This window comes from Talpa europaea, assembly GCF_964194135.1.
Source record: "Talpa europaea genome assembly, chromosome: 1".
NCBI lineage: Eukaryota > Metazoa > Chordata > Mammalia > Eulipotyphla > Talpidae > Talpa > Talpa europaea.
This window is the reverse complement of record NC_140073.1, coordinates 79,884,207-79,911,323: the sequence shown is the minus strand read 5'-3', so window position 1 is coordinate 79,911,323 and position 27,117 is coordinate 79,884,207. Positions and strand designations below refer to the sequence as shown.

Sequence of the window (27,117 nt, the reverse complement as noted above, 5' to 3'; positions counted from 1 at the left end):
TTCAGTGAAAGAAGACAAACACAAAGGCCATGTTGTCTGTTCCTCTTACTTAAATTGGCCAGAATAGCCAAATCCATAGAAACATAAAGTAGATTCATGGTCGCCACACTTGGGAGTTGGGGATGTGGGGGATGGTTCTTTTTGAGGTTGATGAAAATGTTTTACAATTAAACAGTATTGACGGCTGCATATTTCTGAAGAGGCTAAAAATTACTGAATTGGACACTTTCAAAGAGTGAGTTTTATGTTATAAAAAAGATTACATCTCCATGAAGCTGTTATTTGAAAAAAAAAATACTATATTGTTAGTTGCAAAGATAAAGGAAGACACATGTAGTTTTCCTTTGGAGCTTACTCTTTAATTGGGAGAGATAGTCATAAACAAATCATGTTAATGCAATATGATAAATGTGAAAATAGAGATAAACTGGACTCTGGAAACCCAAAACAGATTAAATAACTACCTGCAGCCATTGGAAAATTTCCCATAGGAAACATCTGAGTTGGATTTGGACAGATAAATTCAAAGGGAGTGAGTTCTAGTGCAAGCAGAGGAAACACCCAGCATGACCTAAAGTACAGTGATATAACAGATACCAGTTGTTCTCAGAATGGGATTTCCATGCAAATCTATTCACGCAGGGCACATGAAAAGTGAGTCAAAGGAAGCCAGATACTGACTGTGATCTGATGGAGAAGAGTCTCCTATGCCCTGCACAGAAGTTGGATTTAATCCTGGATGTAATATAATATCATCAGGGGCTTATCAGCACATGAGTGATGTGATTGGATTATCTGTTTTCAAAAGATAATCCTAGTGGCAGTGTGGAAAATGTGTGGGATGGAGAAGAGACACCAGTTCTTGTTGGCAGTGTTATTTGGGGGACAGATGAGATCTCTATCTCCCTCTCATCCAGTTTTAGCCTATGGTGAAGAAATTTGCTCTCTCCACTTACCAGGATTTTCTACCCCTGTCCCTGGAGGAGAAGAAATAATCTGATTTTTCAGCACCTGAGAACAGTTCAAGGCCAGTTGAGGCATCTCTCTCCTTCACTGTAAGCAGAGTACAGACACCTGCCCTGTAGTCTGTTTCCTTGTTTATTTGGGGCAAATAGTTCCATTTTGACTTTGGGTTTTAGCTGTTTTTTTGTTTGTTTTTTTTTAAATATACCTTTCACTAAAATTTTACTTTGCTGCTACCAGGCACTTACAGGTCTGTTAGTAATGCCAGTTCCTTTTTCGCCATAAGGCTATTTATTACTATATAGATTTCCAGATGGTATTTGGGGCACTGAACTCCTAACAGTGATAGTGATGATATAGAGGAAAAGAAAAATTCCAGATTTTTTTAGAAGTAAAATCAATAAAGGGAGATCTGGGTAGAGTGCTGTTTAATAGCAACACGTGCAGGAAGAGTACAGGGGTTTGAAGCAGACATTTGAGGAGAATGCCACAACTCAAGGCAGGCAAGTACATAAGAAGGAACAAACTGAAGCCATAGAAATAATGTAGTTTAGTCTCTCACTGCAAGTTTCATGTCAGAGGACTTCATGGCTAATGTAGTAAGCAGTGAAGAATAGAGAGCTTGTGGTGGCAGGAAGGAGTTGATTTAATGGCAGAAGCGAACATTTTATTTCAGACCTCTTGAGGTTGAGGAGTGTCTGATCCTCTTAGCTGTTGTCCAGGAGACATTTGGAAGTCAAGCCTGACAGTTAGGAGCACAAAGGTGCTGATTAACTTAACCCTCCATGTCCTATTCTAACAACCTGTGCATTACATTATATAATATGTTGCTGTAAACCCTAATTGTCCTTGTTGATGGAGAGAACTCGTTCCAAAGACATTTGCCTGCATTGCTTTTGATGTCATCTTTAAAAATAAGTAATAACATTTTTCTTTTTGAACACTTTGTTTTTTTAACCAGAGTGTTAAAGCAATCAATTGTTTTAATTTGTTTTGCCCAAGAGACTAAGTGGTGCCTTAAGAGTTGTTCACATTAAAATTTTATTTAACTACACAAGAATGGACATTTTGCAAAGTCTGAAAAATTCCATCATTTCTTTATAGACAAATTTATTTTATTTTTTTAATATTTTATTTTATATAATTCTTACATCATCTTTCATTTCTGCACAATGTATGCATTGTCATTTTGGTTATATTCCCCATACAATTGCACCTCCCCCTTATTTTGACCCTCGTCCTTCCTCGCCCCACCCCTCCTCCCCCCGTAGTGTGTCTCTAGTTTATAGTTGCTTGTTGATTTTCATTTTTACTTTGTATTAATCAGTCTTTTTCCTGGTCCCTTATTTAGGCTTTCTAAATTCCTGCTAGGAGTGAGACCATCTGGTATTTTTCTTTTTCTTTCTGGCTTATTTCGCTGAGCATGATCCCGTCTAGCTCCATCCATGTTGCTGCAAACTGCATGTGTTTATCTTTTTTGATTGCTGAGTAATATTCCATTGTGTATATATACCATATCTTCTTGATCCAGTCATCTATTTTCAGGCATTTGGGTTGTTTCCATAGCTTAGCTATTGTAAATAGTGCTGCTATAAACATAGGGGTGCAGGTGCCCTTTGGAATTAATGTTTCGGTGTCCTTTGGGTAAATACCTAGGAGTGGAATTGCTGGATCATATGGAAGCTCTATCTTTAGTAGTTTGAGGAATCTCCACACAGTTCTCCATAGTGGCTGGACCATTTTGCACTCCCACCAGCAGTACAGGAGAGTTCCTTTTTCTCCACAACCTCGCCAACATTTGTTGTTGCTAGTTTTTTTAATATGTGCCATTCTCACTGGTGTGAGATGGTATCTCATTGCAGTTTTGATTTACATTTCCCTGATGACAAGTGATGTTGAACATTTTTTCATATGCCTGTTGGACATTTGCATTTCCTCTTCAGAGAAGTTTCATTTTAGCTGTTCTGCCCATTGTTTGACTGGATTATTTTCTTTGTTTTTGTTGAGTCTCATCAGCTCTTTGTAGATTTTTGTGATCAGTCCTTTATCATTAGTGTTGTGTGCAAAAATGTTTTCCCAGTTGGTGGGGTTTCTCTTTGTTTTTGTTATTGTCTCTTTTGCTGTGCAGAAGCTGTTTAATTTGATGTAGTCCCAGCTGTTTATCTTTGCCTTCACTATCACTGCTTTGGGTGATGTGTCTGTAAAGATGTCTTTGAGGTCCATATCATGCAGTGTTTTGTCTTTTATAGACAAATTTAAATTAAATTTTCTCATTAATTAAAACTCTCCTTCTATCACTCTATAGCATCTTGCTTATTTACAAATGTTAATGAAGTCTTTTTAGTTCAGTTCCAATCAATGGGCTTTTATTCAGGAGACCAGCAAAATGTCCCAATAATCCATTTGTAACACAGCAATTTTGTAAATTCTATAATGAACAGGAGACCAATGACATGAGGAAATGATGTTTCCTACCAGAAATGCCCTTGAATCAAAGTCTATTAAACCCAACAGTAGTGCTTTTGTTGGTGGTTTGTGCTGTCCTGGAACATCATGGGACTGTGAATTTGCTTTATTGATTTTTATGAGTTTTACTGGATTTCCTTTTCCTCTCCTTCAGTTCTAATAGCTGACTTTTAACCCTGTCATCATGGTCAGGGGGTTTGGTTCTAAATAACAGTAATTCACATATGGTATAAAGTAGAACAGATATATTAAGTCCCTGAACCTTTCAAATAAAAACATGCATTTTTCCACCTTAAACATTTTACAGTTTTTATTCCTAGTACTTCTCACAAAAAGCGGTAAGTTATTTTTTTGTTGTTTTTCAAAAACAATATTGAACAAAAGACAGGAACATAATAACTGAGTGTCAGCTATATAACTGAATAGGAGTATGTTCTGTCTTCTACATTTCTATGACATAAGCATACTGATTTAACTGTATTTTTCCGATAAACCTTGAAAAAATATATTGTTTAAATCACTCCTCTTATTTAGAAACACCTACATTTAAGTTCCTTATCATACATTAAAAGGGTCACTGAACATTCTTTTTTTTTTTTTAAGATTTATTTATTTGGGCCTCCCTGGTGGCACAAGGGGTTAAGCACAGCACTAGGAAGCTATCTGTAGCATGAGTTCGATCCCCAGCTGGCCAGGGAGCTACCCACATGGCACAGCAGACCTCTCCTGTCTCGCCTGCTGCTCCCCTCAGCAGTGTATTTCAGTCAGTCCGCCTGTTCTGCTCCCCTCTCTGTCTCTGCTGAATCCTCTCACCGCCCCCCGCCACACCTCTGGCCTGTACCCCATTTCTTGTATGCACAAATAAATCTGGTGTACAGGCCAGAGGTGTTGCGGGGTGAGAGGATTCATCACAGACAGAGAGGGGAACAGAACAGGCAGATTGACTGAAACACACTGCTGAGGGGAACAGCAGGTGAGACAGGAGAGGTCTGCTATGCCATGTGAGTAGCTCCCCTGGCCAGGGATCGAACTCATGCTGCAGTGGCTGCAGATAGCTTCATAGGTTGCGTCTTCACCCATGTGCCACCAGGGAGGCAGTTATTTCTTTACAAGGACAAATGGTCATGATTAGTTAGGACATTTGTCACTGATTCGTTTCTATAATGGCTCTTCTAAAAGTAGTCACAAAAGACAAAACAATCTTTAGCTTAATCTTGCTATCAAGTAACAAAACTTTACTGCACCATAAAAATATTTTGTCTTTTTGTGTTCCTAATTATCTTTGCCACTGAGAAATGCTGATAACATTAATAAAATCAGTAATTTTTCAAATGTAGACCTGTCAAAACAATATGGGCTCTGAGTAATTATCTATCAGTATGGCTGTTGTAATTTGAGAATCCTGGTCTCTTTGGGTAAGACCCGTAAATCTTGCTCCTACAGGGAGTCATGTTCTTGATAAATCTAATATTTTAGAAAACTTCCTTATTGGAGAACATATGGATTACAATTATTGCTCTCCATGTTTTTCTCAGATGCTTTAATCAATGCAAGCACTTCTACTTTAAAAAAAAAAATAAGGAAGGGCAAAAGAAAAATAATTTAGAAGCATCTTATATAAGAATTTTGCATTTATGTTTAGTATATGTTTCTGTTATGTCTCTTCTGAATGCAAGAATGTAGCTACAAAAGAGAAAAAACATTTTAGGCTGGTATTTGCAAAGCTTATTAAAGGGTACTTGCTCTTTTATTAACCACACAGACCAAATACCTCCTAGAATCATCATGAGCAGCTGATAGTGATAGGTCCTTGAAGGGTAAGTAAAGAATCAGGCTTTTCTGCCCTCCCACCATTAGGATGGATGATGGATCCCTGCGATCCTGAATGCATGACTGATGGCGAGCATCTGGAGTAGGGTGTGGGCATGCGTAGGTGAGTATACCTGGGCTGAGAGCTGGGCTTATAAGGGTGGCGTCACGGGGCTTCAGGAGACCAGATCACCAGAAGAGAGAGAACAAGGCAACGAGAGAACTCCAGAGAGCCCAGAAAGAGTGAAGACTTGCTGCGGGCTAGGAGGCCTGCCAGCCTCCTGGCCCCCTGGAACCCCTGCCTGCCGTGAACCTTGTAAAATCCCAAATAGAGCCTGAAAAAGCCACTTAGGGCTCCAGGACCCTCCTTTACCCTATCTGCTCCAATCATAGAGATGCTGCTCTATGCTCATCCTGCCACTACAGCCCTTGTCTCAAAACGTCAGAGGTAGTATATTTTGTTTTAATTTGACCTGTCAGCAAATGCTCTCTCTTTTGATTGCCTCGCCATTATAATGCATGTGCTTTCCTCAACTTATCACTAGTTTCTCTCTTTCTGACTCTGTGAGCACTCCATGTCCTTTGCTTTTATCACCCATGTTACATTTACATGTGAACCTTCAATTTCTCTTTATTTTTAGAAAGTTAAGGGAAAAGATGGATCAACTCAGCTCACAGATGCATCTTCAGATATTCTAATCCAGTGACCCTTACTTAACCATTGTTGGGTCTCAAATCCCTTTGAGATTATGGAGAAAGAAACTCTCCAAAAATGCACATAACAATACAGGCATTATTTTATTGACACTATCAAGGGTTCTGCAGGCTCACTGAAGCCAAGGCCACCCTAGGTATGGTGAGAGACCCATGGATCCCAAGTAAAAAACTTACATTTGGTAAATCTGTAACGGTTCTTTGTTCCCATCCAACACATGTAATTAATTATTTTAGAATGTGTCAGAGATTTTCTCACCTGTTTATCAGTCATCACAACTAAGTGTCAAATAAACTTCATCAACCAACTTCCTGCTTGATTGTTCAAAGGCTGCAATCAGAAAGCATAACTGATTATATGATTCAAATTTCTAATTGATTACCTCAAAGGAAGTCTTTATTCTAGTTAGGCATCTGGCAGCCTTATCATCAGGGAAATAAGTTGTAAGGTTCACTACCTGTAAATACATTCATCATTGTCCAAGTTAGTCATCATTATATTAGCTAAAGTTATTGCTGCTGATTAACTTGCTCTCCTCTTTTTTCTAAAATTATATTTAAGTGAATCCTTTGGTTCCTGAAATTATATACCTTTCTACCACCCACTCCTTTCTGGATTTAATGTGTTAAGGTCTCAATTTATTATTACCTAAGCAGCATGTGGCTTGAAAATAGCACCTGTGCTGATTACCCCCATGCACTGTAAGTAAACCCTCCTAGTGGCAGAGCCACACGTCAAATTCTGATTTCTGTCAGTCACTGCTAACCTTTACTCTCAACCTGCCTTTAACAGATAATGAGAATTTCCCAAATGCTAATTTCTAAGTCATTGCTTAAATAGTAAAAGATTTCTTTTTAAAATAACTTAATTAAATATCTTAATTAAAGAGATCAGATGCAAAAGTTAATATTTTAACACTGAGAATTCCCTTTTGAAAGATGTATTTAGGTTTTGTTTTGTATTGTTGGGAGGGTTAGTCTTCTAAAAATCTTAAATAGTTGTTTATTTTGGCGGGAAGATGAAGACATTAGAGTGTTTTTCAAAGAAATTCTAAAATATAGGACAGAAAATGCTGATTAATTAGTGTATGTTACAGTGGCCTGTTACTGTATTTTATTTAGGGTGTTTCATGGTTCCATATGAAATTCGATAATGTTTGTTCTATATCTTTGAAGAATGCCATTGAAACTTTGATAGGAATTATATTGCTATCTGTATGTTGCTTTGGGAATTATATCTGTATGTTGCTTTGGGTAAGATGGCTATTTTGACAATGTTTATTCTTCTAATCATGAACAGGGACTATCTATCCTTGTGCCTTCTATTTCTTTTCACAATGTCCTATAGTTTACGTTGTTTGGGTCCTTCACCTCCTTCGTTAAGTTTACTCCTAGGTAAACTTTAATTCCTTTTGATGCAATTATAAAGGGGGTTGTTTTCTTGATTTTTTTTTTCCCCCTCCTCTAACTCATTGTTGTCTATAGGAATACAACTGAGATTTGTATATTGATTTTATAATCTGCCATTTTGTTGAACTGATAAATTATTTCAGTTAGCTTTTTAGTGGAATTTTCAGGGTCCTCTGTATAGTATCATGTCATCTGCAAATAATGATGGCTTTAATTTATCTTTTCCAATTTGGATTCTTTTTATATCTTTCTCTTGACTAACTGTGCTAGTTAATGAGAGTGGACGATCCTTGTATTTATCAGATCTTAGTGGAAAAGCTTTCAGTTTATTGCCATTGAGAGTGATGTTGGCTGAACATTTGTCATCTACGGCCTTTATTATATTGAGATATGTCCATATCCCCATTTTTTGGGGATCTTTGCAATAAATGGAAGCTGAATCTTATCAAATACATTCTCCGCATCTCTTAATATGATCATATGATTTTTCTCTTTCCTTTTGTTGATGTGGTTAATTACACTGATTGATTTTCAGATGGTGAACTATCCTTGTGTCCCTGGAATAAATCCAGTTGGTCATGGTTAATGATCTTTTTGATGCATTGTTAAATTTGGTTTATTAAGATTTAGTTGAGAACATGCATCTATGTTCATCAGGGAAATTAGTCCGTAGTTCTTTTTTTTGTTGTTGTTTGTTTGTTTTGTTTTGAAGGGGTAGGGTTTGTGTGTGTTTTGTCTGGTTTTGGTATCAAAGTAATACTGGCCTCATAAAATGTGTTTTGAAGTATACCCTCTTCTTCAGTTGCTGTTTTTTTTTTTTTTTCCCAAGAGTTTAAGGCTAGGTATTTGTTCATCTTTGAAGGTTTAATAGAACTTGAATGGCCACAAAGGGGTGTGGTGGACCAATGGTATATGGTGAAGGGATATGTGTCCTGTGGTGGTGTGTGTGGTGTGGTAATGTACATCTGAGGAGATGTGAACCTCTGTCTCTGAATCATATAGAGTGCTGTAAACAAACCATTGTTACCTCAATAATTAAAGAGAAATAGGGGCCTCCCTAGTGGCGCAGGGGTTAAAGTCTCAGCACTATCAAGCTGACGCCAGTCACTGTGACATGAGTTTGATCCCCGGCCAGGGAGCTACGCAAATGGCACAGCAGACCTCTCCTGTATAGCCCGCTGCTCCCCTCAGCAGTGTATTTCGTCAGTCTGCCTGTTCTGCTCCCTACTTTGTCTCTGGTGAATCCTCTCACCCTCCCATGCATCTGGCCTGTACCCCAGTTTTTGTATAAAATAAATAAATCTTTAAAAAAATAAAAAAAAACATGATATCATATATATCATAACATTTGTCATTTAAACCATTTTAAGTGAAAATTCAGTGGTATTAATTGAATTCACAGTGTTGTACTATCATCATCACTATTTCCAAAACCTTTTCCTTAACCCAATCAGTGATTCCTTAACCATTTAGCAATATCCCTTTATTTCCTTTTCCTCCAGCCCTCAGTAACCACTAATATTTCTGTCTCCATGAATTTGCTAAACCTTTTCTTTCATGCAGCATTACTAGTACAAATAAAGTTTACTATGTAAAATATCTTTTTTAAAAAAAAGATTTTATTTATTCATGTATACAAGAAATGGGGTACAGGCCAGATGTGCGGGGAGTGAGAGGATTCATCAGAGACAGAGGGGGGAACAGAACAGGCAGACGGACTGAAATACACTGCTGAGGGGAGCAGCGGGCGAGACAGGAGAGGTCTGCTGCAACAGGTGGGTAGCTCCCCAGCCGGCCGGGATTGAACCTGCACTGCAGAGGCTGCGGACAGCTTCAGAGCGCTGCGTTCAACCTGCTGCGCCACCAGGGAGGCCCTATGTAAAATACCTTTTAATAGTATACAGTATTTTGCTATTATCTACAGTATCTATCTTTGTTATCTATTGCTGCATAACACATTACCTCAAAACTTGGAGTTTTTAAATATCTTCAGTCATGTGTTATTTCTGTTTCTGTGTGTAAGGATTCAAGAAGGGTTTAATGGAGATGATGTGTCTCTGCTCTATGATGACTGGAACCTTTGCTAAAGATCCCAAGTTTGGGAGCTGGAAACATCTTAGGGCTTGTTCACTCACAAGTCTGGCAGTTGATGCTGGGGCTTCTCTGGGCTGTCACCTTGAACACCCACACCTGCTTTCTCCTTGTAGCATGGTCTTCACAACATGTCACAAGAGAGAAGAGAGAGACAAAGTATCAGAGGCTAGGTAGAAATCAGTCTTTAATGACTTAGCTTCAGAAGTCACACAACATCCCTTTCAGTGTATTCTGTTAGTTGAGGCAGCTACAGGGGTCCAACTAGGTTCAAGAGAGAGGAACACAGGCCTACCTCTAAATGGAAGTAGGGGAATGTCACATTGTGAGAAGAGCATGTGAAATTGAGAAGTGATGTGGCAATCTTTAGATATGCCCATGCCTGTCATGGTGTATCCACCATGATCCCCAATTCAGGCCCTACTCGGACTTCTTGAAAATTAACTCCTTTAGTTGCCTTAACTACTAGCTAATCAGTTAAGGGCATATGTAACTTACTTTCTCTAATTAGGAGGTTGAGATTTACACATTGAAAAGAAGATGAAAAGTATGATATACGATATGGCTATTCTTTTATTTCTTGAAAAGCAGATTATTAAAATGTGTCTGTTAAAGAACCTATTCTAATTAATAGCATTTGTGCTCTTTAGAAAATGTTCCTTGGTCAAGAAAACATTTTAATATGAAAAACATACTGTTTATAATTTGGTTGAAAACATTTTTCTTGGTTCTTGACTAATTGAAATATTTTGAACACAGTTTCCTTCTTTTCCTGACACTCATCTAGAGCAGATAGTTTATAAAGTATATATATATTTATAACATGTCTCTAGCCAAGTTACCTAACCTCTCTGAAACTTCAGGGTCCATATCTGAAATATGAGAAGCATGAGGATTAAATGACTTCGTATATGTAAAGTGCTCAACATATTTTCAGTGCTAAAAATGAAGTTAAATACAGGAAGTATGTGAATATGTTAATGGTATTCTGCATATATGTATATATGATGAATTATAGCACAATACCAAAAAGGTATTAAAGACTTAAAGGAATATGGGTAATGAAAGTATTTTCTTAAGCTGTTATATTTAGGAGGAACATAGTAGATTGCCTCTTAATTTGGTAACTATTTGTTTTTCCTAGTTTGAAAAAGAAAAACAGCATGACATTCGATCATTCTTTTTACCAAAATCTAAGAAAAGAGAATTGGTGACCTCCTGTGATGAATCAAGGATATTCCAGAAGAAAAATACCGTAACATCTGGAAAAGTACCTACAACAGATTTCACTGATTGTGAAAGCAATTTAGAACCTGAAGCTAAAAGATCAAAATTGGTCACCACCAATGACCCTTGCAGTCTCCCTGAGAAGCCTTCCTGGCGCAAGCAAACTGACGCCTCCCTCATGCTTGGGGTCCATGAGGCCAAGGCCCAGGCAACCATCCCACCCCTTCCTGGAGAGGGCTGGCAGTGTGGTTTCTGCACCTATATCAATAACTCAGTGCTGCCTTATTGTGAAATGTGTGAGATGCCTCAAGGAAGTGCTGGTGAGTCTTTGAGGGGGAGCAGGGATGGGAGCTGGCCGTGGTGCCTTTAAATAACCTGTGCTTTTAGAGAAAACTGCTGTTATCAGAGGTTAATGTGACTTGGCACTGGCTTTAGTTTTTAAGCTAGAGAAAGAACTTCACATAGTGAAGACTGAGTTTATCCTCCTGTGGAATGTGAAAAACTCCCAGTTCCATCAAAAATGTATATCCCCAAGTGTCTGTGACATGGCATTAATTTGGCACAAATGGACATTTCTGATTAATGCCAGCAGGATGCGAATTCAGTGGGCAGGAGTAGAAACTCTGTTGCTATGGCAGCAAATATGCCTTATAGTCATAGACATGCTGTTTTCTCTCCTCTGTAGATAATACTTGGTTTTAAAGAAATTATAGATTATTTTTGTTTAAATAGCAAAATAATCCAGTGAAGCTTCTTTGTCTAGTAAAATGCACACTGTGCCATGTTTCTTGCATGACAAATCATAATAATTCCTCTCAACGTCTTCTTTAAAGAACTAATTTGATAGGTTTTATAAATTTATAATGCCTATGATAATTTTAAGAAAGGGATCACTAGTATTCCTTTTGTTTCCAATTTTAGAAACCAATTTTACAGTAACCAAAAATGCAAACGACATTTTGGCAAGTTGGGAGAGATCATTTTATTTTATTATTGTAATAATTGTACACATCTACTTTTCCATTTTATGTGAATTCAGAGTACTGACATCAGCTAAGACTCAGCTAAGATATAAGCTCTGATACTGCAGTTCTTTCTTGTCTGTCTTGCTTTTCTCTTACTTCTGAGCTGAAAGAAAATGTAATCAGTAATTGAGTCTTTCTTCTTTCATTTCCGGTTGCTCCTCCCAAAACTGACAAGTCCACCATCTGGATGGTTATATTTGTAATGTGGACACCTGTTTATGAACTAAATTGGAACCACAAGTTTATTCCATATAATATCTCTCACAATTTGCATTATCTCATTTGATTTCCAACTGCTATAGGTAACAAAAATAAAGTATCTCGTGACTACAAAATAACGTCAGATCACATTAAGAATATAACTTGAGCAATTTAACAACAAAAATCATAGTTTAATAGTTCTGATTTTTCTTTGTGATCCCAGGAACAGCAATAAAGTTTCTAGACTCATGATTTAATAAGCACTGTCAAGCAATCTAAAAAACAAAACATCTTATGTGAATATGAAACACTCTAAGAAAAATACATATTCTAAGTAATAGTGATATTACAATATAAAAAAGTTGTAATTATTAGATTAGCATTACTACAGTTTGGCATAATGATTTCTAACCTTGATTTGGATACACACTAAAAGTACTGAAAAGAAAAATTCTAATTTATCTACATTTTTAAATCCGTGCCTTCCTTGAAACATTATGAAAGGGTGGAATCCAAAAGTCTAAAGAAACAGTATTAAGATAATACTGTCCTTTAAAGGTTGCTCATGGAACTAGTGCATTAGATAAAATTTAGTATAATATACCTTGCACATTAATATTTGTCATTAGGTAATATTTCTTTTGTGCTGTTTTTAATATCCATAGTTTATTATTGATAGCACACAGCTTTTACACCCAGGTTTCTATATCTCACTGGAATTCCAGCTTGGACATACCAAGTGACATATGTAATGTGTCCACCTGGATGTCTAATGAATACTTTACCCTTCACATGTCCAAAATGGAGCTCTCAGTTCCACATTACCACATCTTCTCTCTCCCTATCTTCCCTACATCATCCCGATTCCTCTTTCCTCCCACATCAGCTTCTGTTACATCATATACATCAGCTTCTGTTAGTATAATCTCCAAATTATATCTTGCTTTCTTTTTATTGCTACTATCCTATCAGAAGTCACCAACATCTCTATCTAGACTTCCGTAGCTTCCCCATTAATTTCCACCCTGTGGTCCTTCTCTGCAGTCTCCAGAGTGATCCTTTAAAAACTTAAGTCATTTTTATTTCACTGCTTAAAACTCCGTAATGGCTTCCAATTGCATTTGGGATCCAATCTGGAATTGAGGCCCCAGCATCAGGCTTCCTAGATTTTGCAATAGCTTTCAGCCCTAAAGGACTCAGCTGAGGTGTTGACCTGCTTGCTATTGCAACCCTCCCCTTCCCTTTACTCTCAAAAATCTGTTTTATCCTCTTTATTTGAAATGTCCCTATTTTTTGGTTGTTATTATTTGTTTGTCTGCTGATTTTCTATCTCTGAAACTTAGAATTGAATTGCTAGGAAGCATGGACTGAGCTGGCTCATTCCTTGCTGCCTCTCCAGCATCTAGAATAGTCCTTTGGCATTTACTCACTTCCAATAAATGTTTCGAAAAAGTGGGAAAAAAAAAATGTTAATTTAGTTGTTGTTTTTGTAAGACCAAGTTGTGACTTTTTAAAACTGGGCTTGGAACAAATAATGACTTTATCTAAATTTAAGTATAAATTGTTTGATTTTAATAATTCTGCAAATAGATAACCTCAGCCATACCTGGAATAAAAACAAAAACGAGAAAGAGGATCTCCAGGAAGACTCTTCCAAGGATGTTCAAACTAGTTCTGACTGTGAGAAACATGTCCTCGCACAGTCAGAACCTCAACTGCTAGTTGAGAACAAGGGAGAAATGCCAGAAAGAGAGAGGGAAGATGAACTTAAGCCCCAGGCCAGTGATGGTAAGTCTTGCTTTCATTTTCAGTGTCCAAATAGTATCTACAACTTAAACATAATTCTATTAATATATTTGCAAATTACTACCTTGTCCCAGCTTCTTTGTATTTGCTTTTATATTAAAAATACAATAATTTGTAACCTCATACATAAACACCAGATGGCTATAAGAGCAATGTTACTGGCATTCACACATTACACCGAGAACAAAACCATACAAAGCTACCTGGGCCACCCCTAGGCCTGTGGCCCATTCACATAGTGAGAGGAATGTTTGATATTTGAGGAATTCTTTTAGACAAATATGAAGGGGCCTCCCTGGTGGCACAGGGGTTAAGCACAGCACTATGAAGCTGTCCACAGCCTCTGCAGCATGAGTTCGATCCCCGGCTAGGGAGCAACCCACATGGCACAGCAGATCTCTCCTGCCTCACCCACTGCTCCCCTCAGCAGTGTTTTCAGTCAGTCTGTCTGTTTTGCTGCCCGCTCTGTCTCTGGTGAATCCTCTCACCCTCCTGCACCTCTGGCCTGTACCCCAGTTCTTGTATGCATAAATAAATAAATCTTTAAAAAAAATTGACAAATAGGAAGATTGACAGATTATTAACAGCCACTTAACAGATCATTAATCCATTATACATGATTTTTTAATTGGCTACAATTGACACATTTTAAATTTAGGGTTATGTTTTCTTTTAAAGAAAGTATTTTTATGGAGCATAATTCCAAGACTATATGAATCAGACTGCACATGCAAGCAATCATATAATATTTTGGAATTATTTACTTTTTGTTGATTCCACTCACTATTTCAAACTGTGATGCTTGTTAAATACCACAGTGTATGTCATATGTACATCACTGTCTCGACAGAATAGCTGGCCAAGACTTTTCTGGTCAGCACTTTTCAGATCATTTTCCTTTTTACTCACTCAGTGACTGTAGTAACCCCCAGATTGTTCTCATTTTAACAATCCCAAAATTGGTGGATAAGACTGTTGGAAGTTTTTCTCTTCAATTAGATGCTATTAAACATGGTCAAAATCATAGCTTTAAAATGAAATGAACTTCGTATAACAATTTCTGAGCTCAAGGCATTCTCCCTACTTCTTCTCTGAGCTTTTCCTTCCCTCTTAATTCCTCAAGGTCTTATCAAAGAACATCTGGAAACAGATGTTGTTTAGATCTGTTAATTTTAACAGCCTTGGGCCTCCCTGGTGGCGCAGTGGATTAAGCTGTGAAGCTGTCTGCAGCCTCTGCAGCATGAATTCAATTCCCGGCCAGCCAGGGAGATTCCCCACATGGCACTGCAGACCTCTCCTGTCTTGCCCACTGCTCCTCTCAGCAGTGTTTTCAGTCAGTCTGCCTGTTCTGCTCCCCGCTCTGTCTCTGGTGAATCCTCTCACCCCCCTGCACATCTGGCCTGTACCACAGTTCTTGTATAAAAATAAATATTAAAAAAAAAAATTTAGCGGCCTTTAAGTAGATAATATAGACTCAAGTAGTCTCTAGTTTCCTTCCCCAAGGAACTTCTGATGAAACCTGAACTTCTGATGAAGCTGTTATAGGACAGCATATAACTCAGAGGACTAACCATCAGGCTGGGGATCAATAGCTTGCAATTATCACTAGTTGGGCCATGAATTGCTTCCTCTGTGACAGGGAAATACTGGCTTATAAATGTAATTTGGCCCCTGATGAAGACATATGTTAGCTTTATTTGAAAGTACTTTGGAAGTCTCAGTAGACTCTCAAAAATTCTTTTTCACCGGGAATTTCCAGATAAATGTCAGTTTTTCCCACTGTAACTACCCCCTCTTCCTTGTTTTAACTTCTCATATCACTGGGCCAAGAACTCCACACAGATGGTATGCTTCCAGTCTCCCTACTAACATGGGCTCCCATGAAAAATAGCAGAAAGCTAGAGGAAGCTTAGCAAATTCTAATCTACCCACATTTGCTCTTTTAGAACCACAGTGGTATGTCCTTCGCTGGAACCTTAGTTTTGTTCTAACTGGGATTCTAGGGGGTCCAGGAAGGATGGCTGTATATTCAAAAGATACATCATGTTCAGTTTCAAACCATTAAATTATATTTTCTGGAAACAATACAAAGAGAAATATATTCTCCACTCTAGCTCCTAGAATACCAAGAATATCAACTGATTTGGAATTGTTCTTATATTACTCTTTATCAAAGAATGACTTCTGATCTTTAAACATTCATACATAAACCTCAGTTCTTCAAATCAAAAGATGTAGAGATTTTCAGATGTACATATTTCACATATATTAAGAAGACAAAAGCTCTGCCAATTAAAAGGTGACACAATACCCTAACATAACCCAGATTAGGACATACCACCCTCTGTTGCTTTGACATTTCTTTTATTTGTTCTAAGAGAGTTGGCAGTTTCTACTGTCTTTACTTGCTTTGGTTGGCATGTAATAGGCAACCCTTTTGCACATCACAGTATCCAAATATAAGACAGTTACTTCTATTTTCAGGGATCTCCTTTTCTTAGGCTCCATCAAGTACTCAGTTATTTCTTTTCAAGAATATAAAAAACGTTGGTTATTTCTCCAGTGACACATACTCACTTCTTTAAAATCAAATTTATGCTCTTGCTTTGTATCCAAGTTCTAAGTTTTTTGGTATATATGACAACCTTTCATTTCGGTATCAAATCAAAAGTGAAACATTTTGAAGACATTTTCAAGTTATTAAACCCAATATACATAATAACAGCACTGCATATACCTCAAGTATAGTGTCAAGTGACAACTAAGCTCACGTGTATTCACGCAATGACAGCTTCTTCACAAATATCACCTGGCCAGCAGTGACTATAGAATGCCAGTTTCAGAGATGTTAATGTGTGGGGGGAATGTACATTTTTGAATTTATGAAACATGGGAATATTCCACAAACCAAGTTTTCAAAGTGACCAATGCTTTGATTAGAAAAAGGAATCTACAATACCATTGTCAGGTGGAATGGCAAACCAATTATAGAGTTCCAGATCTTGGAAAATACTTAAAAAGGTCACTCGGGAACTGTGGCAGAGATTAAGAGTACAGATTCTGGAATCATATTCCTAGGTTTGTATCTTCTCACTAGTGGTGTGACCTGGGCTAGTAAGTACTCTTCAGTTTCCTCCTCTGTAAAATGCACTACTTATTTCTGAGAGGTGTTAATAAATGAACTCAGAACAGTACCTGGCACACTGTAAGTGCTTGATAAATATTAACTGTAGTTATTTACATCTTTCCTGCAAAAGATACTGGGATGGTTGACGAATAAGTAAGAAGAGGTTATCAGAAAAGAAGCTGCCCACTCCTCTGTATGTGTGGATGTGAGGCACCAGCCCGTCTGGATTCAGGCATTTGAGTGGCCCCTCACTGAGCTGTATTGCTGCTGATAATCAAAACTGTGCTCATTCATTCTCAACTTAAATCCACTCAAGCAAAAGTCTAGATTCTGTATTCATTTAAGGCTGATAACAGCTCTTCGTGGCAGGCATTTCTCCCTTGCCTAATTCATATCTTTTCAGTTAATTCTGAGGTTCCTTTTTTTTGGGCCATTAGAAAAGTGCAGAGCAACTGTTGACCTTATAAGCACATGTACCTGAAAGGGGACTACCAACCTTGTTTCATTGCAAGCTCAGACACATGTTCTCTGTCAAATATTTTGATATATTTGATATATTTCGTCATTTCATCATTCTAACCCCAAAAGATTAAACTATATTGCTTAGAAGATATTTAAACCTTAGGTTCTCTTTTATCTTCTTTATTAGAACAGTTGAAAAGTTCAGAGCCTTTGCCAGTGTATGATACCTTAATGTTTTGCGCAAGCAAGAATACTGACCGGATTCACCTCTATACCAAGGTAAGCATCTCGTGGATTCTGTAACTGGAATCCACCCTCTTTTTTAAAGAAGCCTCCTTCTTTTCATGTGTCAGTGTCAGTGAAGATATTTAGTTTTATTAACAATGAGGTGGCATCTAAAACTAATTCTCAAGTTCCTGGTTTAAATCTAAAGACAAAAAACAGTGTATTAGGTAAGCGCATAGGCTTCAGGGTCAGACTGCCTCAGATCCTATCTGTTATTAATGGTGGAATCTCGGACCCATCACTTAACCACTCTGTGCCTCAGTTTTCTCAGCTGCAAAATGGAGAGGAGTTGGTGCAAGAATAAAATGAAGTTATTCTTGTAAAGCACTTAGCACAGTGCCAGGCCATAATAAAGTTTCAATAAGTGTTCACTTCTGACCTGCAGCCACAGCGACAATAGCATCTCCCTGCTATGTCAAGTGAACTTTAGGAAGATTTGATATGATTGCTCAAATTCCTGCCTTACCCTAGATTAGTGGCTCTCAAACTTTTTAGTCTTAGAACCTCTCTGTACTTTTAAAATGTGTTAGAATTTTAGAACCTCAATGAGCTTTTGTTCATGTGAGCTACATCTCAGTACTTACAGTGTTTGAAATTAAAATTGAAACACTTAAAAACATTCATTGATCAAAGAATAGCAATAACAAACCCATTACCTATTTATACAAATAATATATTTTTATGAAAAATGATTATATTTTTTAAATAACAATATTTAATAGAAGGATGGCATTGTTTTACATTTTTTACAATTTCTCAAAAAGACAGTAGGATTCTCTTATCTGCCTGTGCATGGAAAACTTCATTACACATTTATTCAAGAATGAGAGTGAAAAGGGCAAATAATGCCTTGCTATTGTTACACTAACACTCTTGACACTTTGGATCCCCTGAAAATTTCTCAGGGATTATGTGTGAATCTTTGGCTGAGGTAAATGATTGTATTTGAGAAAAGTTCGCTGAGATTATGAATACTTTTTTTGAATCTACACTTTAAATTTCTAATCTAAGTGAAATAAAATAAGATTTGTAACTTCCTAAACTCATGGGCCATTCTATTGAAAGAATGCCTTTTTAAAGATAGATTGGAGCTGCTCAGACCCAGATACAGATTTTCTGCTAAATCACATTAGATACATCTATATGGTGTACCAGGTGATGATCTTCCTAACTGAAGATTAGAAGAGATTGCCAGAAGATTGGAATGTCTAGGATGGTGAACACCAGACTCCCTGGGCAGCCTCTGTCCTGGGACCACAGACAAGAGAGAGACTCTAAGAGTGAAAGCAGGCGGTCAGAACCAACACTCCTCTTACAGGCCTGAATCTCAGTCCACTCTGTGGACAGGGTTGGGGGAGCTGCAAGGATCTGTTCCCTCTGCTCGGCAAGAGGCAGATCTAAAGCCACAGCCTCTTCCTGCATGTGAGGGGATCTCCAGGTTGAGCTTCTCACTCAGGCCATGACATGTCAGGAAGAACCTGACCGCAGAAGTACTTGACGGTCAAAAAGCCAAAAGGTGGAAGCCAGGCAGAGGTACCGCCAGGATTCAGAAGCCCTTAAACTGTAAACTTTTTACTCTGCACAGAAAAGTTCTGTGGCCCAGTTCATCTGCTCAGTACTTTTCCCCTTTGGTGGACACAGGAGAGAAACTGCAGACTCCAGGTAGAGGGTGTGCTTGATGCCATGCTGAACACAGGGACAGCCTTGCTGACCCATCTTCTGGCCCCGCCACCACTCCTGTGTAGCATGGGCCACCTCACCTTGACTTAGCTTTTAATAGTATCAGGTACATTTTTATGACTGTTCTCAATTATTCCATGTTCTTTTATATATGAGGTTATTTAATTTCCTAACCATGACTCTCTAAGAGGATGAAATATGAACAGGTCTTTTCACAGCTGCAGTAGAGTTGAGATAGAGCTTTCCCTTTGTCTTAGAAGAGCTGAAGTAAAAATTTTAATAAAAACCCTAGTTCACTGCACAAGCACTTCTAAAGCACAAGCAGGTTACACACAGTACACCTCTTAAGAACCATTCATTTCAGCCAGAATCCCATGTCTAATTCAGAGTTCAGAATAACAATTACATACATAAACTTCAAATCAGTAGGAAAGTACTTTTTGCATGTTTTTTTTTTTTCCAAAGTGACTGTGGGAACTGTAATACTTCTTTTTGACTGAGTGAATTAGAATATAAGTTTGACCGTAGATTTTCTTAAGCAGGTACTTAATTTTCAAACCTCGTTTTTAATAGACTGCAACCCCCTACATGCTATTTTTTACCCCAGAGTGAATGCAGTAGAGCCTTTCAGAGGCCCGGGAGAGCCTGGCCTGCTCTTGCACTCGCTGTCCCTCCAGGGGAGCTGTGTGGGCAATCTTATCTGGAATGTGTCACTTCAGTTTATCTTTTAGGACACTAGACACAGAGTGCCATAATATAATTCTTTGACTTTAAAATAATTACTAGTGCCTACAGACAAAATGGATTAATAATGCCTTCTTAATCTATAATCAGGATGGAAACCACATGAACTGTAATTTCATTCCTTTGGATATAAAATTAGACCTTTGGGAAGATTTACCGGCAAGCTTCCAGCTGAAACAGAATCGCTCCTTGGTAAGAATAGTACTGTGCATTTGTTGTAAATTAAAATTTGTTGAGTAATTTTAATGACCATTTCTTAATAAAAGCAGAATATTTTGTGGCCTGTTGCAAAGTCAAATCACTGGTTGCATTTTAATCAGTCCAAGCAGTGCCTATGAATTACCCCAGCGCTAAGAATAAATGTGAAATCTGTTTCCTGGGCGAATGATCACACCTAGGGTTGCTGTTTCTGTGGATAGAATCATCCTCACATCATTTAATTTCTCATTCACAGGATTAGCGGCTGTGATATTTGTATCTGACAGAATCACATTTTATCCTTGAAGGTTATGTTCACAATGACAGATTCTGAGAGTAGGGATAAGACCTTGTTGGGTGAGTCTCGATTCATTGTCAGGAGCATCAGCAGGGAGTTGCAGACCACGCTTCTGTGGGGAAGACTTCATTCAGATTGTGGCCAACTTACCTTCACTGCTAGGACAGATCAACATGTTGAGGTTAGGGGGGCAGCAGGCAGTGTACCACTTTTTATAAGGAAAATGCTGATTATATTTCTGCTCTTTGAGTAGAAATCAAATATTTCCCATGAGTTGACTATATGTGTCTGAAAGACAAAGGTAGCAGTGGGTTATTTTCTTTGGTATCATCTAACCCTGTTTCTTAAATGCTTAGAAAACAGTCAAATACATATAATTGACTAACAAGTTACCATAATGATAACCCTAATAAAAAAATTCCCAGGTTTATTGATGCCTTTTTCCCCCCCTGTAATAATGAGGTAGTCAGGCACAAAGTGATTCTGAGATGTTGTCTGCCATTTTGTCACCACTGCAAGACCTGCTGTCCTCAAGACCAGTAATGCCATGGCCACTGCTGAGATGTGTTTCCAACAGCCAGACTGTGATCTCATTGAGCTGGTTATTGTTACTGGTCCCCATGTGCATTAAGGATGATGCTGGGTGCTCATAAACATGCCTTCAGAGGATCTTTGGATTGAAAGTGACCTCTGCAGAACTGGTCACAGAGCACAATAAAAATATGGAAACTGCATCAAATTGAAGTTTCAAATTGTGAAACGCAAGCCTATTGGGCAGATACAATAAAATATCAGTTTCAGTTTTCTGATATTCTAAGTAGCCTCACTTTCAAAGGAAGATTGCTTGTCGGGTATAAACTCTTCCCTTGTTTTTGGCTAGATTTTGAGGTTTGTTCGTGAATGGAGTAGTCTGACTGCCATGAAGCAAAGAATAATCAGGAAAAGCAGGCAGCTGTTCTGCAGCCCAATTCTTGCTTTGGAAGAGATTACAAAACAACAAGCTAAGCAACATTGTACCAAAAGGTATGAGTTGGCTTTCTGTTCTGTATGCTGTTGCTTGCTGTGGCTATCTCTAGAGGGGCTCTCAAACATTTTATGTAATTACAAATAATATCTTGATGCTTTAGGAGAAAATCGTCCCATAAAATGACAGCTTATCTTATAGCAGCATAATTGTATATTTCACAAATTTAATCAAATTTGCCAGAAAAGATCAGGTTGTCCAGATCTTGCTCACCATGAGTCCTACTTGTCAGGAAAGAGGCCAGAGTCATGGGTTGGTGTGACCTATGGCCACCAGGCCTAGGACACTATTTAACAAGAGGAAGGCATTTCCCTGTTAGAACAGTTGGAACTCTCCTCAGGCCCCTCTGCCATGTGCTCAAGGGGTATATATCTCGGATGCTGTGCAGTAGGGGAGCTGGTTCTGTTGGACACACCTCTGTTAAGGAAGCTCATGCCCATGGTTGGAAATGAAGTAACAGGAAAAGTCTGCTGTCTCGCTGTTGATGACTGTTTTGCCTTTGTCATCACCAGTCCCTTTCTAATCTCTGTACACTTTCCTTTCTTGGCCTCATAATAATCTTGGCCTCAGTTGGTTTTCCCTGATGTGATCTCAAATCTCCATTCGCTAGTCTCTCTCCTCAGCATGAAGCAAGGATTCTCAGGAAAAGCAGTCAGCATTTTAGAAGAGATTGCAAAGCAACAAAGCAAACAGCAGCACCAATGGGAAAAAAAAAAAAATCCCTTCCTTTAGCTCTTGCTCTCTCTTCTAAGAACCAGTAAACTCTCTTTATCCTCACATCCCATCGTTTTGCAACCTTCAGCCTTTTCCTTGCACATGCATGAAAAAATTTCATCCATGGTATGTGAGACTGTGCAGCTGATTCAATTATGTCCCCTACAGTGAGACTCTCTTCAACTGTTTCAAAATGTGGCATATGACATATTCATATGTGAGAACAAGGAATTTGTGACTGTTACAGGTGGAAATAAGTATTAACGAAAATATATGTCATAGCTATGTTTGACGCAGAACATGTCTGGAAGGATACCTTCGAAACACTTAACTGGAGGGTTCTCTAAGACAATGGGCCCAGATAGTTTACTTTTGCCACACCCGGGGGCATTTTTATTTTTCACAATTAAAGGATACAACAGAGTTTCATCTGATGGTAGAGGACTGGGCACTGCTGCAGATCCTACAGTGAACAGGACTGCACCCAAACAAGAATCATCTGTTTCAAAATGTCCATAGTGTCACTGTGGAGAAGTCTTTCTCTAGACCATGAGATTAAGGAATTTGTGGAGATGGTAGGAACTTAATACTTTATTTCAGAATCACAAACACATATGACTAAAAACAAAGCAGGAACCATAAATGAAGTCAGGTGTTACACTGGATAGGCATGCAAAAGGAGGGTAGGACCATGGTAAATCAGAAATATATAGCCAATTTAACGTCATTCAGACTTTAAAATAAAATACTGAATGAATCAAAAGTCCTTTGACTAATTGAATTTATCCACAAGGTGTTAGTTTTGGACTCTTGCCTAAAATCTTCTGTACAGGTTAAATTTTTCTCATGGGCCTGTATTATTTTATATTAAAAATGCCTTTAAAATATATATTTATACATATGCATACACATACCTACACAAAAGATTGATGCCTATTTTATTTTTCTTAGTACTTCTTCCAGTCCTCTCCATTTCATCATATTTCTAACCAGTCTAGTTGATGTGTTAATCTTTTTTTTTAATTTATTTATTTATGCATACAAGAACTGGGGTACAGGCCAGAGGTGCGGGGGAGTGAGGGGATTCACCAGAGATAGAGTGGGGAACAGAACAGGCAGACTGACTGAAATACACTGCTGAGGGGAGCAGCAGTCGAGACAGGAGAGGTCTGCTGCACCATGTGGGTAGCTTCCTGGCTGGGGATCGAACTCGTGCTACAGTGGCTGCGGATAGCTTCATAGGTTGCGTCTTAACTCCTTGGGCCACCAGGGAGGCCCAAAATATTGATCTTTTTGCATGATCTTAACTTCCTTCTTAACTGAATGTGCTTCCAATGCAGCAATTCCTAGACTTGTCCCATTGTTTATTCCCATCAGACATGGATGGCCACCACCTGTGAAAGATGACTGGTCAGGTGTAAAAGCAAAAGTCATAAAATCGATATAAACCAAAGTCAGACACATGGTATTATTTATAAAATTATATGTAGATGATATATTAAAGATAATGCCCATCTTAACAAGGAGCAGAGTAATCGAATTTTTATTTTTAGGACCATTCTGGCAGCAGTTGGAAAATCAGATTGAAGGGACAGGACTCAAATTGGAGAGACAAGCTGTATTAGTTTTCTTTTTCTGTCATAACTAATTACACAAACTCTATAGCTTAAAACAATAGAAATGTATTACCTCACATAAGTCAGAAGTCTGAAACTAGCTTTACTAGTTTCTCTGCTGTGGATTTTATGAGGCTGAAATTAAGATGTCACCCAGTCAAGATGGGTTTGTAGTGACAGTCCCTGGGAAGAACCTGTTTCCTTACTTATTCAGAGTATTGACAGTTCAGTTCTTTGCGGTGGTAGGACTTAGGTTTCCTTGCTGGCTGTCAGTGTGGGCCTTTCTTAGCTTCCAGAGGCATCTTTCTGTTTCTCGCGTATGTGGTTGTATATCTCAGGGCAGCAATGATGCATCAAATCCTTCTCATGCTTGGAATCTCTCTCTGATTTTAAGGCTGGCTGATTAGTAATCTTAATTATATCTGCAAAGTCCCTTACAGCATTCCCTAGCCGTATGACTGGTTGAATAACCAAGGGACAGGGTACCCTATGGGGATATCTTTAAAATTCTTCCTTTCCTTACTTTCATGTAAGTTAAAGGTCTATTCTAGTAGGCCTGGAAAAAATGATGAGGACTTATAATAAAGCATTAGCAGTGAAAATGGAGGAAAGTGAATAAAGAAAGGTGTTAAGGAAGTAAATCTAGGGACCTTAGTCACTGATTAGAGAGATGAAGAGTGGGAAATTGGCTTAGCAGAGCTATGAAAATGAAACCTATATACCCAGGGGAAGGGGAGAGAGTCACTGTGGTGCTATCAGTAAAGATGCTGATTCTTGCTATAGAACCCCATAAATTTCAACAAATTGAAGTAACTGTGTATCTGTGAAAGAGTCGATATGAGGAGTAAACACCAAATGTCTTTCCCTCCCACTGTGCTACCAGTTGACTCGCTAGAGAAACTGAACAGAGAAGCACCTGTCTTGGAATAAAGGGAGAGGCATTATATCAGAAACTGACACTCCATAGGTCATACACCTTTTTTCACTCACCTTCCAGAATACACACAGCTACATTTTACTTCCTAGGAAGGTGATTATGCGTCATCTTTGAAAAAAATGGAATGGACTCAAAGAAAAGACACAGTAGGTCCTGACATTTAGGAATTTCCCCAAAAGAAATGATTTGGTCTCCAACCATATCATACTTCTGTGAGGTCCAGCAGCATGAAGGCCCCATCCAAACTCAGAGCTAGCAGTTAGTTTTTTAGTAGCTTACTCTAAAATATGAATGGAAGCCAAGATCACCAGCCATTGCTTTGGCTCCTAAGTGAGCTCCCTTTTGTCAGAGGCAGGCCTGATTCAGTTGGAGCCCAGTTGGGCTTAGAAGGCCAACTATTTATCCTTTAGCAGTAGCCCATCTCCATAGCAGCTCAGCAATCCAGGGCCCACTGCTGTTTTCCTTGCTGAGGGTCACCTTCCAAGACACACTCCTTTTTTCTTGTAAAACTTGCCATCCTCCCGTCCCCATCCAGGAATTACTTTTATAGACAACATTCTTCTCTCCTCTATTTGTAAAAATTGGGATTATATTTACATGAACTTCTTAGTAAACCTCAGTGGAAATTTAAATATTGACAACTCAAAACTACTGTTGTCAACCCCGTTTTGAGGCTGATTGATTTGTTGATTATGGTTCCCAAAAATTTGGGCTTAAACTGCTTGTAGGAAAGGGAGAAGTTGTTTACAGTTCTTAATCTCTGAATAGATTTCTCAGCACCTTTTAAAGTTGCTGAATTGGGTTTCTAAGCTTTGAAACACTGAACAATACTTGAGGCAATACTTAATATTCCATTGCCCCTCAAAACTGGGAAGCTTTTGAGTTAACTTGGAATCCACTGAAATACCTTAGCAAAGTGTTTTTGTCAAGGGAATAAAATGGTTGAAGAAAGGGGGAGGAGTTTAGGAGCTAAAGAAGGGCAAGTTTAAAAATTGTAGAAGAGGCCAACAGGCATATGAAAAAATGTTCAACATCACTTGTCATCAGGGAAATGCAAATCAAAACTACCATGAGATTCCATCTTACACCAGTGAGAATGGCACATATTAAAAAAACTAGCAACAACAAATGTTGGCGAGGGTGTGGAGAAAAAGGAACTCTTCTGCACTGTTGGTGGGAGTGCAAACTGGTCCAACCACTGTGGAGAGCTGTGTGGAGATTTCTGGACCTACTAAACATAGAGCTTCCATATGACCCAGCAATTCCACTCCTAGGTATTTACCCAAAGGACACAGAAACATCAATTCCAAAGAACACCTGCACCCCTATGTTTATAGCAGCACTGTTTACAATAGCTAAGCTTTGGAAACAACCCAAATGCCCAAAAATAGATGACTGGATCAAGAAGATGTGGTACATATATACCATGGAATATTACTCAGCATTCAAAAAAGATAAACACATGCAATTTGCTGCAACATGGATGGCGCTGGAAGGGATCATGCTCAGCGAAATAAGCCAAAAAGAAAAAGAAAAATACCGGATGGTCTCACTCATAGCAGGAATCTAGAAAACTTAAATAATGGACCAGGAAAATGAATAACTATAAGAAAGTGAAAATCAAAATCAACAAAAAACTATGAACCAGAGACACTTTTAGGGGGGCGGGGGCGGGAGGGGAGGGATTGGGGTCAGAATGGGGGGCTGCAATTGTATGGGGAATATAACAATAATATTTATAAAAAAAAATAAATAAATAAAAATTGTAGAAGAATTCACTGTGATTCTTTTTTGCTTTCAGAAACACAAGTAGAAACACAAACATGAAAAGATAGTCACCCCAACTCTTAATAGGAAAAATGTAAATTTAAAACTATAATGGGATAGCTCTCACCATTAACAGAGATACTTTTCACCAACATACCTTGTGCTAGTGAAAGTATAAGGAAGCAGGTAGCCTCACCCAATGCCTGTAAATTGGTACAAACACAAAGGAAAGCAATGTGTCAAAACTTAAATTTAAAACCCAAATTTAAAATCCTTTAACCCAGCAATTCTGCTTCTAAGAATTTATCCTATATATATTTCATGTATAGAAAACATGATGTTTAGGGATATTAATTACAACATTATTTGTAATAGCAGAGAATAGAAATAACCTAAATGCCCACTAATCAGAGATTGGTTAAATATGTTATATGATTTGTCCAAATAATGGAGTAACATTCAACTGTTAAAAAGAATAGGGCAGGGCCTCCCTGGTGGCACAAGGGGTTAAGATGCAAACTATAAAGCTATCCGCAGCCACTGTAGCATGAGT

At 38.2% G+C, this 27,117-nt stretch overlaps 1 protein-coding gene across 1 annotated transcript in view; it reads left to right on the top strand.

Moving 5' to 3' along the window:
- Positions 1–27,117, top strand: part of ZRANB3 (zinc finger RANBP2-type containing 3) — a gene marked incomplete at both ends in the record, with an annotated part of 159,661 nt that overhangs the window by 124,019 nt on the left and 8,525 nt on the right. Inside the window, 5 exons of the mRNA XM_084231578.1 lie at positions 10,598–11,000; positions 13,497–13,694; positions 17,489–17,580; positions 20,101–20,202; positions 21,387–21,529. Coding sequence (XP_084087704.1) covers positions 10,598–11,000; positions 13,497–13,694; positions 17,489–17,580; positions 20,101–20,202; positions 21,387–21,529 — 938 coding nt within the window. The remainder of the gene's footprint in view (positions 1–10,597; positions 11,001–13,496; positions 13,695–17,488; positions 17,581–20,100; positions 20,203–21,386; positions 21,530–27,117) is intronic.